Below are 13,884 nucleotides of genomic sequence, written 5' to 3'. Positions count from 1 at the left end.
TTTCATTATTTTTGAGGGAGAGGAGATACATAAATTGCCTGTTCACCTCTGAAGCAAAGACTACTATGTTGTCCCCTAACATCCATTCTCTATTTTTCAGTAATAGAAGAAATTATTTTTAGTTGAGCACATAGCCCTTTAAAATAAAGATATTTCTGGGCTTCCCTGGTGGCTCACTGGTAAAAAAAAAAAAAAAAAATCCCCTGTCAATTCAGGAGACATGTGATTCAATCCATGATTCAAGAAGATCCCACATGCTGCAGAGCAATTGAGCCCAGGCACCACACCTATTGAGCCTATGCTCTAGAGTGGGGGAGCCACAACTATTGAGTCCATGTGCCACAACTACTGAAGCCCGTGCACTCTAGAACCCATGCTATGCAACAAGAGAAGCCATCACAATGAGAAGCCTGCACACTGCAACTAAAGAGTAGCCCCCTGCATGCTGCAGCTAGAGAAAAGCCCACCCTGCAATGAAGACCCAGTATAGTCATAAATAAATTAATTAAATAATTTTTTTAAAACAAATTTTAAAATACACAAAATAAAGATAATTCCCATTCTTATTTGCAGGTATATGTGTCTATGTGTCAACTCCAGGTTGATGAAACAAAATGTGATGTACATTTTTTCAGAGACATGTCCTTAAAGGGAAAGAATAGTGCCCTCTTTTTCCTCTTCATCATTCCTGATGGTTGGAATGCAGATATTATGGCTGAAGCTTCAGCAGCCATTTTGAACCCTGAGGATGGTCTAGAGATGGTGGAGCAGAAAACTAGAGGGAGCCTAGGTTCCTAAGAACTTTACAGAAGTGTCACCATGAATGCCTGTGAGATTTTTATGTGAAGGGACTGTATTTTTAAAGCATGACTGGTTTGCATTTTTAGTTTCAAGAAGCTGAACTTAACCCTGACTGACACAAGATTTTTTTTTCTCATTTTTTTCTTATTGATTTTTAAATGCTGTTTCGATTTTAAGATTATTTACACTTTATCTGGTGCACATGTCACAAATTTTTCCAATTCTTCATTTGGTCTTAATTTTATTATGGAATTAGGATTTGCAAAAGTATCATTATTCTTAAATTTACTTGATATTTAAATTCCATTATATATTCAGAAAAATCAGATAACAGTATTAGCCTAGAAATATAAATTCCAGAGAATTATTTTGTCTCAACCATCATAAGGCAGTTCTGAGGCATAATTTTATTTCCTCTAGGCATGTGATTAAATAGTTATATTGCAGGCTAAAGTTATTTAGACAATGAGAAATTGTGTATACTTTTGAGGTCTTAGTCAAAATTTATTCTTTGCTAAAGCAGAGATTTTCCAGTTTTAATCTGTGGAGTTCTGGGTTCAAAGCATCGTCTCAGAGGTCTCCACTGGGGCTTATGTGGAGCTGAGTGGGCCAGTTCTGCCTGGAACCCCCGGTCAAGGTTTTTAAAGGCAGTCACTCTGTGTTATTTACTGAAGTTTCACAAAAGAGGCCCTGCAATATGATTTCCTCCCACACAGAAACAGAGAGTAACAATTTCCTACCAGATCATAAGCAGCTAGCATCTTTTTCTGCATATCTGGAATTGCCCCCAGAGGCTCCAGATAAGGAAAGTTGTCTTTCATCACAAGAGAGACGGAGGGAGTATTGTCACTGGTGATGAGCCGAGAAGACAGGGTCAACAGGCACTGCTTCAGACTGGCAATTGGAGGAAGTCCACACAATTCCTTAACAGACACTATGGCATTCTGTGTGGGAGAAAACATAGAATTACACTTCTGACCATAGGACACCACCCTGAGCACTTCCAGTACACAAAAATACATTCATTAGAAGTATACCCTTAAATACATATGAAATTTGAAGCAAACTGGATTATAACCAACCCAAAATACTGTAATATACATGGAGATAACATGCAGAGCTCATTCACAATTACATTTCATCTTTCCCAACTTTTAACAACCGCTACAAATATGCCACAAAGCAAAGGAGATTATGATCTAAAGTTACACAGTACTTTTCAAAGCTGGGCTTTGGAATATTCTGGAACATCTGAAATATTCTGGACAATGCATACAAGTTAACATTGACTGATCATGAATATATTATTAAATCCATATCATGATGATCATAAAAGCATGTCACTTATTGTACATTGGAGTGCATCTCCTTTGAGATTTTTCCCACGAGGTAGCAGGCTGCTATTGCTCATCACCCTCTTTTCACATAACCATCAATGGCATCCCTTTGTCACTCCATCAGAAATGCACCTGACAGACGTGCATAAAACACATTTTATGTAAAGCTACATTTGTCCACATGACAGGCATTTAAAAGAATATTTGAAATAGCAATTATGCCTATTAACAATGAACAATACCTAACCTAGCATGCCTCATGAATTTAGTGACAATGATGGCATTCATTTTTATACTAATTAGGCTCTAAATAATCCTTTATGTTGAAATGAGATCAGTTATGCTAACAGAAAAAACTTTATCCATAGCCAAATCTCCTTAATATGTATTTTAAACATATAATACATGCAAAGGATATATTTCAAGAATTATATGGAACTGTATAAAATCTACTTCAAATATATAAAGTTAAGTGTAGAAATGACTTATAACTAATCTAACACAGGGGTTTATAATGGTTGCAGAATTATGTCAGAAAAAGCCAGATCGATAATGCTAATATTTGGAACCTATTTTTATAACAGTGGTTAAGGCAACCCACTGCCAGTCACATGTTTACAATCTAAGTATTTGTATGTAACATAGTATTTTCCATTACAGCGATTTAAAATTGATTTTAAGCCCATTCCAGAATTTCTCTGTGCTGTTCCGCATTAAGGTAACTGAGAATCATGAATGATTATTGGGTTTTGGTGGTGGCTAATTCTGTATTTAAAGCTCAACATTCCCATTTATTAAATGCAGTATTGGGGAAATTACTTAACCTCTTCAAGCTTGTTTTCTATTTTGAATGTAGGGATTCTTGGTGGTTACTATAAAAATGTTAACTAAAGGATCAAATAAAGCGCATTGAAAAATATTCCTCTCATTTTTTGCTCTCATGCATAGACTGCTGCCACTTCTGCCAAACAAGACCTCCTTGCACCTTGTAGGAACTTACTAAGCATTTGTTGTTTGATTGTTTCTCAGTAACATGAGCCTAGAGTAAGCATACTAAATAGTATTAAAGAAAAAGTTTTCAGCCATCTCTGATTAAAAGTATTAATGAAGGCAAGAAAACTGAATTAAATTCCTACATGCTAAGACTGGGTAATTTACATTCACTCTCATTTAATTCTCATAATAATCCTATGATGTAATTATTACTATTTTTCTTATCTTATGAGGAGAAAACTGATGACCATACATCCGAAATAATTTGCTCAAAAATCACACAGTTATAGAGTTTAATCCAGAATCCATGTACTTTCAATTAAAGCACAACACTAAGAGACGACTAAATAGTTTTCAACAAGTTCAAGTGCTGAATTTTGTTTGTTTATTAGTTTTTTGCTTGTTTCATGGAAGATAATTTATTATTATTGTACACTTAAACAACTAAAAAATAATCTAACAGGCACTACATGTTTATATGACTTTAAATACCCTTCTGTGTTCTTATCTGTAAATATTTTTATATATATTTATAATTAGTATGCATGTGTCTGTATATATAAAATTTTGTATTACATGCACATGTACTATTTTATATTCTTTTTTTCATTGTTTCAAATACATATTCCCATATATCAATTTACTGTGTACTAAGGACATTTTAGTGGATATATAAAACATTTTGCTACATTGATTCTCTATTAGTTGGTTTAGTTCAGACCAGACTTAACACAGCATTCACAATTAGAAACATAAAATATATCTGTTTTACAGAGTTACAAATGTAGGGAAAAAACTTAGAGTTACAGGGTGGAGTAAGGAGGGAGAGCTAAATTGGAAGATTGGAATTGACTACATACTACTATATATAAAATAGATAATAAGGACGTACTGAATAGCACAGGGAACTCTACTCGATACCCTTTAATGGCCTATATACAAAAAAGATCTAAAAAAGAATGGATATACATATATTTATAACTGATTCACTTTGCTGTACATCTGAATCTAAAACAACATTGTAAATCAACTATACTCCAAGAAAAGTTTTTTTTAAATATATGTTTTATCACAGGCAATACTGAACTTAATTCAGCAGTACATGGGTTTATACATCCTCTGTGATAATTTTTTGAGGAATCAGATCATTAGTAAAAACACAACGTTCCACGTTCACTGGTGAGAGAAAGATCAGAAGAAGGAGGGGTAGGGAAGAACAATATGGGACGTTTCCTACCTGCATATTTTCTCTCATATCTATGGCTTCTCGTAAGGGATGAACTGCTATCTTAAAGATGTCATCTATGGTTTTAAGACCAATATTCCTGAGCATGGTACACTCCCGAACTTTCTTCCCCATTCTCACTGAAAGGCTGCGCTTCTGTGGCTTTCCTCCTCCACTTCTATTAGTTATTGCTATGTGGACAAAAAGAGTTACATGCTCCATGATGTCACCCACAAAGGAACGGAGGGGAACATGCCGATAGCCAGGCTGCAAGCATTCGAATGGTATTGTATATTGCCCTATAAACTCATCCCCAATGTAGTCATCATCCAGAACTACAAAACGGATCATGGCCAGTTCAGGCAGGTTCACTTGAAACTCAAATGTCTCATCAAAAATAGGATTATCACTGTTTTGTTGTACAGTTTTAGTTCTTTGTTCTGAACAGTCCGCTGGAATTCCATGTATCTCTATACACACATAGGGATCTATGACATCCCCTTTGGCACAAGCTCCTTTGGGCTTCGGGAAGTTCTGACCACTGATAATCTTAATATGAAGTACTAGAGGAGACACCCCAGGTACAATGCCCTTTGTGTTTGCACTGAAGTAAGAAACTTCATCTCGCATGATAGACGGCCTTAGAACATAACCACAGCCTCCATTCTGAAGAAACCAGCCTGTGTGGAGGTCCATCATTGGGCCTGGAGTCTGAAAATTCATTGCCACAATCTGACAGCCACAATTCCAAAAGTCCTGTGGATTCAGGTTACTGGAATCAATTCTCATGGCGCTTGGATAGACTCGTGATAAGAACTTCTTATTATAATTTACAAAATCCTCTGGGTATTCATTTGCAATTCGGCTGGCCTCTGTTTCACTAAATGAACAAATTTCCCAATAGTTTTGGCTTTTCATAGATAATTCAAAATCCCTGTACTGTACAGATTTACAGATAGATACCAAGTCAGAGAGCTCCCTACACAGCAAGATCTGTTTCTGCTCACCATTGTAATCTACTGACATCCTTCGAGACATTTCGGCTTCTTCATCTTCATCTGTAACTTCTCCTTCTAAAACATCTGTATCAGAAGGCAATTTCTTTCCTTTCACAATGATCATTCTTTTTAATTTTTCTGGTGACGGGAGGTAGGATTCTGACAGCAAAGGTGCTTCAGTATAGAGTTTACTGCCAAAGACCTTTTTCATCTGTTGGACCATTACCTTCTGCTGTGGTAGGGAGCAGTGATTCCCCAAGCAAAGAATGAGTGGGTATTCAGAAGCCACAAAGGCAAATTTATTTATCACCTCTATGACACTTCGAAAGGAAAGGTGTGTTGTCATGTTATTTCGATTACAAAGGATCGGTTCGTTGTCTGAGCCATCATTTACATCAAGTTCAATGCTGCGACAGCCCATTTTCAAAGCTCTAACATACCCGTTAATATCAGCTGGCCCTCTGAACTGGTCTTCAATGAGATAGGTGTTGTGAGAGGCATTGATGTAATAGTGAGACAAAGGCTGGGTCATGTCTTGGGCAACCTTATTTTGTTCAGGATCAAAAATGTTACATTCTGGTGACAACAAATACTGGGTAAAGCCGTCAATTGCAAGAAACCCTTTCTGACGTCCTTCTTCGGAAAGTTCATATCTCCGAATAATGTCTAAGCACATGTCCTCAGTGATATGAGTGACTCCTTGCTCAGCTTCCAAAAAAAGCATGAGATCATTGGCATCCAAATATTCTTTGTTTTTCGATATCTGCACAAGTAAGAAATACACTTCCGGCCTGGTGCAAAGTTCACAAAAAGCTTCGCAAAATTCCTCTTCTGTCACTCGAGTTGTCAGTTTTTCTTTGCTCTTCTGTATTTCTTTAAACTTTAGCCTAATCTTGGACTCCTTCAGGGTAGGGTTGAGTTGTTTTATTAACTCTACGGAGGTGTCTTCCAACATAATCCCATTCCCATCGATATCTGCTGCTTCAAACACTGTCTTCAACCACATGAACCTTGGTGTGTTCTGGTTCCCCTCCATAAAATCGAGGGGTTGCTTACTTCGAGAAACCAGATACCGCAACCCTGACACCCAGATGTTTGCTACGTCCGCTGAATTGGCCACTAAGTCCAGAGACTCGTAGTTTTCCCCGTGGAGTATGGAAAAGGCACAGTCCTCACAAATCTGGTCAGCAAGGCCATTGTTTCTAAATGTTTCTGTGTTCTTCCCTAGTCGTATCTCTTTTATGGCAGAAATATCAAGCTTAGCTTTCTCGAGGTCTTTCTTGGAAGGTTCCCAGCGAAGAGCCTGCAGGTCTGTGTCCAGAGTGAAGAACCGGTTGTAAATGCGAGAATTCGGCCTCACTTTCTTCAGTTCACAGCCAGCCTGCATGAAACTGATGCAGTCACTCGCGCTGCTGATTTTCTTTTCCGACGGCATGCTGCTGAAAGACACGGTTTTTTTTCTTCCACCACATTTTTGGTTTGCAGGATCCTGTAAAACAATTTAAAATAATGAATCAATTTACTTTACAAAATAAACAAATTCGGTAACACTCTATGAACTCCTCAGATTCCATTCAGATATTATGATTATTTGGACAAAAGCTAGCCTAAACTTTACTTGTATAGTGTTTCAGAAAGAAGAAATTGCCCCCAAAATTGAGATTATTAGGTTCAGGAAAAACCTATTTTTTCAATGTCTGTGTTCTTTGAAATGAAATTAACTACAAATCACTCTTTTTTATTTGTTAAAGCAGATTTCCTAAGATCCTCTACCTGCTGGTACTTAAATAACCTTGCTCAGTCCCTATAGATATACGAAACAAATAAAGCTGAATTTCTTTAAACAGTTGTCCTCGTTTACAGTTTGTTACAGTTTAATTTTTATACTTAAAACTAGTTCAAATAAAAAAATGTTTACCTTACCATACATTACATCAGAAAGTCCTTACAATATAGCTTAACAACAACAACAAAAAAAATCCCTTTTTTTCCTCAAACTATTTTGAAGAATAAAGGCATCTTGAAAGTCAGATCCAGAATGAACAGTAAACAATAACCCTCACTTGAGCAATCTTTCAATTTAAATGAACATTATAATAGAGTAAATGATTTAAATGAACATTATGATAGAGTTGCCATATGATTTGGCAATCCCACTCCTGGGTATATATCCAAAGAAAACTACAATTCAAAATGATACATGCACCACAATGGTCAGAGTAGCACTATTTACAACAGCCAAGATACAGTAGCAACCCACGTGTCCATAGACAGACAGTGGATAAAGAAGAGTTGGTATATATAAATATATACACTGGAATACTACTCGGTATTAATAAAATAATGCCATTTGTAGTAACATGCGTAGACCTAGAGATTATCATACTAAGTGAAGTTAAGTCAGAAAGAAAAGACAAATACCATAAGATATCACTTATATGTGAAATCTAAAATATGATACAAATGAAGTGTGAAGTGAAAGTCCCTCAGTTGTGTCCGACTCTTTGCGACCCCATGGACTATACAGTCCATGGAATTCTCCAGGCCAGAATACTGGAGTGGGTAGCCATTCTCTTCTCCAGGGGATCTTCCCAACCCAGGGATCAAACCCAGGTCTCCTGCATTTCAGGCAGATACTTTACCAGTTGAGCTGCAAGGGAAGCCCGATATAAATGAACTTATTTACAAAACAGAAACAGACTCACAAACATATAAAACCAACTTATGGTTACCAAAGGGTTAAAGGGATGGGGAAAGGATAAATTAGAATTTGGGGATTCGAAGATACAAACTACTATATATAAAATATATAAACAAAAAGATCCTACTGTATAGCATAGGGAACTATATTCAAACTCCTATAATAAATCACTATGAAAAAGAATATATATTATGTGTGTGTGTGTGTATATATATGTCTGAATCATTTGCTGTACACCAGAAACTAAGACAACATTATAAATCAACTATACTTCAAAAAGAAAATAAAAATAAATGAACACTACAAGGTTCAGACCTACATTTCAGTATAAGGCTATTAACAGACACTGCTTAGAACCAAACAGAAATATGAATGACTTCACTAATTTTTGAGGTTCTTCTGTTCAGACCAAAGACTCAAATTAATAATGCTCCCAATCACATTATCAATTCAGATAATTGTTCCAGGAACAAATTTCTCAAAAGTACCTCGGTGTATGTTTATAATGGCCAATTTTATAAAGCATATCAAAGAGGCAGTGAAGTATAGAGAGCCAAAGGCACGGTCCTTAGGGCAAAAATGACTAGTCTCCAGTTGGTTTTATTCCATTCACTAGTGGCCTTGGGTAAGTGACTTAGCCTCTTTGAATCTTAATTTCTGCTTTTAAGTAGGAACTAATAATCATTAAGTATGATAGAGCATTATTGTAAGACTCAAAAGAGAAACTGTTCATGAATATTTTTTGTAAGGTTAATCTTTTTGAAGGGAGAGGAACATTTCCTCATATATCTGGTCTCTGTAGAACTGTCAGTAGGCACCGACCAGGATATTGGTGGTTATCCAGAAGTTGATTCACTCCTGACCTATGAGCATTTAAAACAAATCTTCAATGATAAAATGAAAATATTTAAAAACAGCCATATGAGAGTACTATTTAAAACACTGAAAAGTGTAGCCAAAGTAGTCTAGGCTGTTTCCTTCACTGGCATTCTTTTAAAACACAATAGAATCTCTCCTCTAGGATCTCTTTTAATTGCAGTTTTGCCTGTAAGAGTCTCCCTATCTTGTGATTCAGAAAAGGACAGGATGGTTTATTATTCAATTGACTAAAACTTTGCCTGGAAAAAGGAAACAGAATTTGCTTTAGTTATGGGATGTTGGGAGGATGATTCATTAACTCAAATATATGTCTGATTTTTAACTGACCAAGATATAAATTAGTCAATTTAGATTAAAGGATATTGTCTCTTGGTGCTCTGGTATTTAAAAACTTACTCCTATTTCTCTATAGAGTTGTTATTTTTAATTACCCCACAGTGGTCAATTTCCTCATTTTTATGTTAAAAAACAACCATAAATTTTCAGCTGCTTATACGCAGATGCACTATTAAAACCCATTTGAACACATTTAAATTCGTCACAGCCCACATGCTCAGAAAAATCAGATGTTTGTATTTTCCCTCACTTTGAAGGCAGGAACCTAATGGTACTGTTGAGATGGGATTAATCTACCAAGTAAAATACTGAGAGAAGCTGTGAATTATGATGGTAAATTAAACTGTGACTCAGTTTTCAAAACTACCATTTCACTAGACTTTTAAGTAATGAGAGATTTCACATTAAAAAATGTTTTTATATAAGCATATCATGTTCCAAATAAGATGATTGTCAACAGAGTTATAAAACCTATAATAGTTTCTAACAAAGCCTAAATGGGAGATCAGCGTTCCTCTGAATGTACATCTATAGTTCATGCACCCTATACGTGGTATTACACCATCCTTCCCAACAGTCTAAGCACCAATCTTTGTTTATGAGAATAAAACTACTGCTGTCAAAAAAGCTTTCTCTTATAAGCCTCTCTTCTTTATGGTGGTATCTTCTTATATCAAAATTTTCTCTCCTAGGAAAGTAAGTCTTCAAGAAATAAATGTTTTATATCTACCCTACAAAAGAATCCATCTGCCTCATAGTGCTTATTTCTTGCCTTGACCTGTAACTTTTACATAATTATAAAACTTAACCTAAAATGGCTTAAAACTTAGAACTAGTGGAAAAGATATGATCTTAGGTTGTCATCTCACAAAGGACAAAATGCAAAGTTATTACAAGCCTCCAAATGAGCAAACAAATACATATATATATTACATATATTACACAAAAGAATAAATTACTTATAGCTCTTTAAATGTGTTTTATTATACTGAAATGGGGGAAAATGTTTCAATAAATCAAATTAATAAACCTGTTTCCATAAGTTCCTATTGGCATTTGCTCTCTGAAGCCAATAAGGCCAGATATGCTGCAAGTTCCTTAACAAAACTCACCAAACAAAATTATTTTTCATCAGAACACACTGATAAGCCCCATAGAGAACTTTGTTTATTTAATGTAAGCACAGTTTTGGGTCTCAATAATGAATTATTTCAATACAATAATTTTTAAAAAGTATACTAAAGCAGTACAAAAAATGTGAATGCACACAATGCCATAGAACTGTACATTTTAAAATGGTAAACTTTATGTTATGTTTATTTTATCACCAAAAAAGAGCATATTGAAGCATTGTACAAAAATTTAAGAGTAAAGGAAAATACCCATGTTTTCCTACCTCTGACCTAACAAGCATATTTAAGCAACTAATTTTAATGCAATATATTCTTTCCATTTTTTTGGTAAGCTATTATTAAGAGAATGATGATTCTTCGTTAAAATAAAACAAATTTACAAAACCTTTAAGAATAGCAATCAAAACACCAGTTGTCAAACTGTGATTAGAATCTTGTTTCATAATACAGAAATTCAGCTACATAAATGCAGATACACTAAAGTGACATTCACTTTTCTTTTTTAGTAAAAGAGAGGGGAAAAAATTTATTTCTGAAAAGTTCTCCTAAAAAAGTCTCCAAATAAAACTTTAATAGACTCTAACTAAAAGACAAAGAAAAATATAGGCACATAAATCTTACTTTCACCATAGGAAGCCTATCTTGTTCTTACAGATAACCTATGAACTGTAATTCCATATTAATGATATTCATCCCAGTTTTATGAACTTCCAAGCAAAATTCTCTTGGCAGAATTCTATTAGCCTTTGCCCTTTCACCATAGGAAGCCTATCTTGTTCTTACAGATAACCTATGAACTGTAATTCCATATTAATGATATTCATCCCAGTTTTATGAACTTCCAAGCAAAATTCTCTTGGCAGAATTCTATTAGCCTTTGCCCTGCTTCATTCTGTACTCCAAGGCCAAATTTGCCTGTTACGCCAGGTGTTTCCTGACTTCCTACTTTTGCATTCCAGTCCCCTATAATGAAAAGGACATCTTTTTTGGGTGTTAGTTCTAAAAGGCCTTGCAGCCAAAGATGGAGAAGCTCTATACAGTCAGCAAAAACAAGACCGGGAGCAGACTGTGGCTCAGATCATGAACTCCTTATTGCCAAATTCAGACTTAAATTGAAAAAAGTAGGGAAAACCACTAGACCATTCAGGTATGACCTAAATCAAATCCCTTATGATTATACAGTGGAAGTGAGAAATAGATTTAAGGGACTAGATCTGATAGACAGAGTGCCTGATGAACTATGGACAGAGGCTCATGACATTGTACAGGAGACAGGGATCAAAAACATCCCCATGGAAAGGAAATGCAAAAAAGCAAAATGGCTGTCTGAGGAGGCCTTACAGATAGCTGGGAAGAGAAGAGAAGCGAAAAGCAAAGGAGAAAAGGAAAGATATTCGCTTCTGAATGCAGAGTTCCAAAGAATAGCAAAGAGAGATAAGAAAGTCTTCCTTGGCGATCAATGCAAAGAAATAGATGTAAAAAAACAGAATGGGAAAGACTAGAGATCTCTTCAAGAAAATTAGAGATACCAAGGGAACATTTCATGCAAAGATGGGCTCGATAAAGGACAGATATGGTATGGACCTAACAGAAGCAGAAGATATTAAGAAGAGGTGGCAAGAATACACAGAAGAACTGTACAAAAAAGATCTTCATGACCCAGATAATCACGATGGTATGATCACTCACCTAGAGCCAGACATCCTGGAATGTGAAGTCAAGTGGGCTTTAGAAAGCATCACTACAAACAAAGCTGGTAGAGGTGATGGAATTCCAGTTGAGCTATTTAAAATCCTGAAAGATTATGCTGTGAAAGTGCTGCACTCAATATGCCAGCAAATCTGGAAAACTCAGCAGTGGCCACACGACTGGAAAAGGTCAGTTTTTATTCCAATCCCAAAGAAAGGCAATGACAAAGAGTGCTCAAACTACCGCACAATTGCACTCATCTCACACGCTAGTAAAGTAATGCTCAAAATTTTCCAAGCCAGGCTTCAGCAATATGTGAACCGTGAACTTCCAGATGTTCAAGCTGGTTTTAGAAAAGGCAGAGGAACCAGAGATCAAATTGCCAACATCCGCTGGATCATCGAAAAAGCAAGAGAGTTCCAGAAAAACATCTATTTCTGCTTTATTGACTATGCCAAAGCCTTTGACTGTGTGGATCACAATAAACTGTGGAAAATTCTGAAAGAGAGGGGAACACCAGACCATCTGACCTGTCTCCCGAGAAATCTGCATGCAGGTCAAGAAGCAACATTTAGAATTGGACATGGAACAACAGACTCGTTCCAAATAGGAAAAGGAGTACGTCAAGGCTGTATATTGTCACTCTGCTTATTTAACTTATATGCAGAATACATCATGAGAAATGCTGGACTGGAGGAAGCACAAGCTAGAATCAAGATTGCTGGGAGAAATAATCAATAACCTCAGATATGCAGATGACACCACCCTTATGGCAGAAAGTGAAGAAGAACTAAAGAGCCTCTTGATGAAAGTGAAAGAGGAGAGTGAAAAAGCTGGCTTAAAGCTCAACATTCAGAAAACTAAGATCACAGCATCCAGTCCCATCACTTCATGGCAATTAGATGGGGAAATAGTGGAAACAGTGGCTGATTTTATTTTGGGGGGCTCCAAAATCACTGCTGATGGTGATTGCAGCCATGAAATTAAAAGACACTTACTTCTTGGAAGGAAAGTTATGACCAACCTAGACAGCATATTAAAAAGCAGAGACATTATTTTTTAACAAAGCTCCATCTAGTCAAGGCTATGGTTTTTCCAGTAATCATGTATGGATGTGAGAGTTGGATGGTGAAGAAAGCTGAGTGCTGAAGAATTGATGCTTTTGAACTGTGGTGTTGGAGAAGACTCTTGAGAGTCCCTTGGACTGCAAGAAGATCCAACCAGTCCATTCTAAAGGAGATCAGTCCTGGGTGTTCATTGGAAGGACTGATGCTGAAGCTGAAACTCCAATACTTCGGCCACCTCATGCGAAGAGTTGACTCATTGGAAAAGACCCTAATGCTGGAAAGGATTGGGGGCAGGAGGAGAAGGGGATAACAGAGGATGAGATGGCTAGATGGCATCACCAACTTGATGGACATGGGTTTGGGTAGACTCCAGGAGTTGGTGATGGACAGGGAGGCCTGGCATGCTGTGATTCATGGGGTTGCAAAGAGTCGGACACGACTGAGCGACTGAACTGAACTGAAGCAAAATTCAGAAAAGGTTTAGTTGATACATGAAACCGTCAAAGGATTGTAGACAATATAATCTAGGACCCAAATGAGCCCCAACAATGGACGCTGGTCCCATTCTTCATTCATTCATTCAACAAACAATCCTTCATGCTAAGGATTAGCACATTTAAGAGTTTTTTGGAGCAACTGATAAAGCCTCATTTTTATCTGACATAGATCACTTTAGATGTGCACTCGAAGGATTTGATACAGATGAAACTGAAGATGGTGCAGTA

At 36.4% G+C, this 13,884-nt stretch overlaps 1 protein-coding gene across 23 annotated transcripts in view; it reads right to left on the bottom strand.

Moving 5' to 3' along the window:
• The window catches only part of PLCL1 (phospholipase C like 1 (inactive)), a 357,116-nt gene that overhangs the window by 70,933 nt on the left and 272,299 nt on the right, over nucleotides 1-13,884 (bottom strand). For all 23 annotated transcript variants that reach the window (XR_014079932.1, XR_014079935.1, XR_014079931.1 and 20 more), the window contains 2 exons: nucleotides 4,369-6,843; nucleotides 1,542-1,745 (listed from right to left, as the gene is read on the bottom strand). Coding sequence is in view for 16 of the 23 variants with exons in the window: in XM_081581516.1 (XP_081437642.1) it covers nucleotides 1,542-1,745; nucleotides 4,369-6,843 (2,679 nt within the window). In the remaining 7 variants the exon portion in view is untranslated. The remainder of the gene's footprint in view (nucleotides 1-1,541; nucleotides 1,746-4,368; nucleotides 6,844-13,884) is intronic.

This window comes from Giraffa tippelskirchi, chromosome 3 (assembly GCF_054371585.1).
Source record: "Giraffa tippelskirchi isolate mGirTip1 chromosome 3, T2T-mGirTip1v1.2.pri, whole genome shotgun sequence".
Classification (NCBI taxonomy): Eukaryota; Metazoa; Chordata; class Mammalia; order Artiodactyla; family Giraffidae; genus Giraffa; species Giraffa tippelskirchi.
This window is presented reverse-complemented; position numbering and strand designations above follow the sequence as displayed.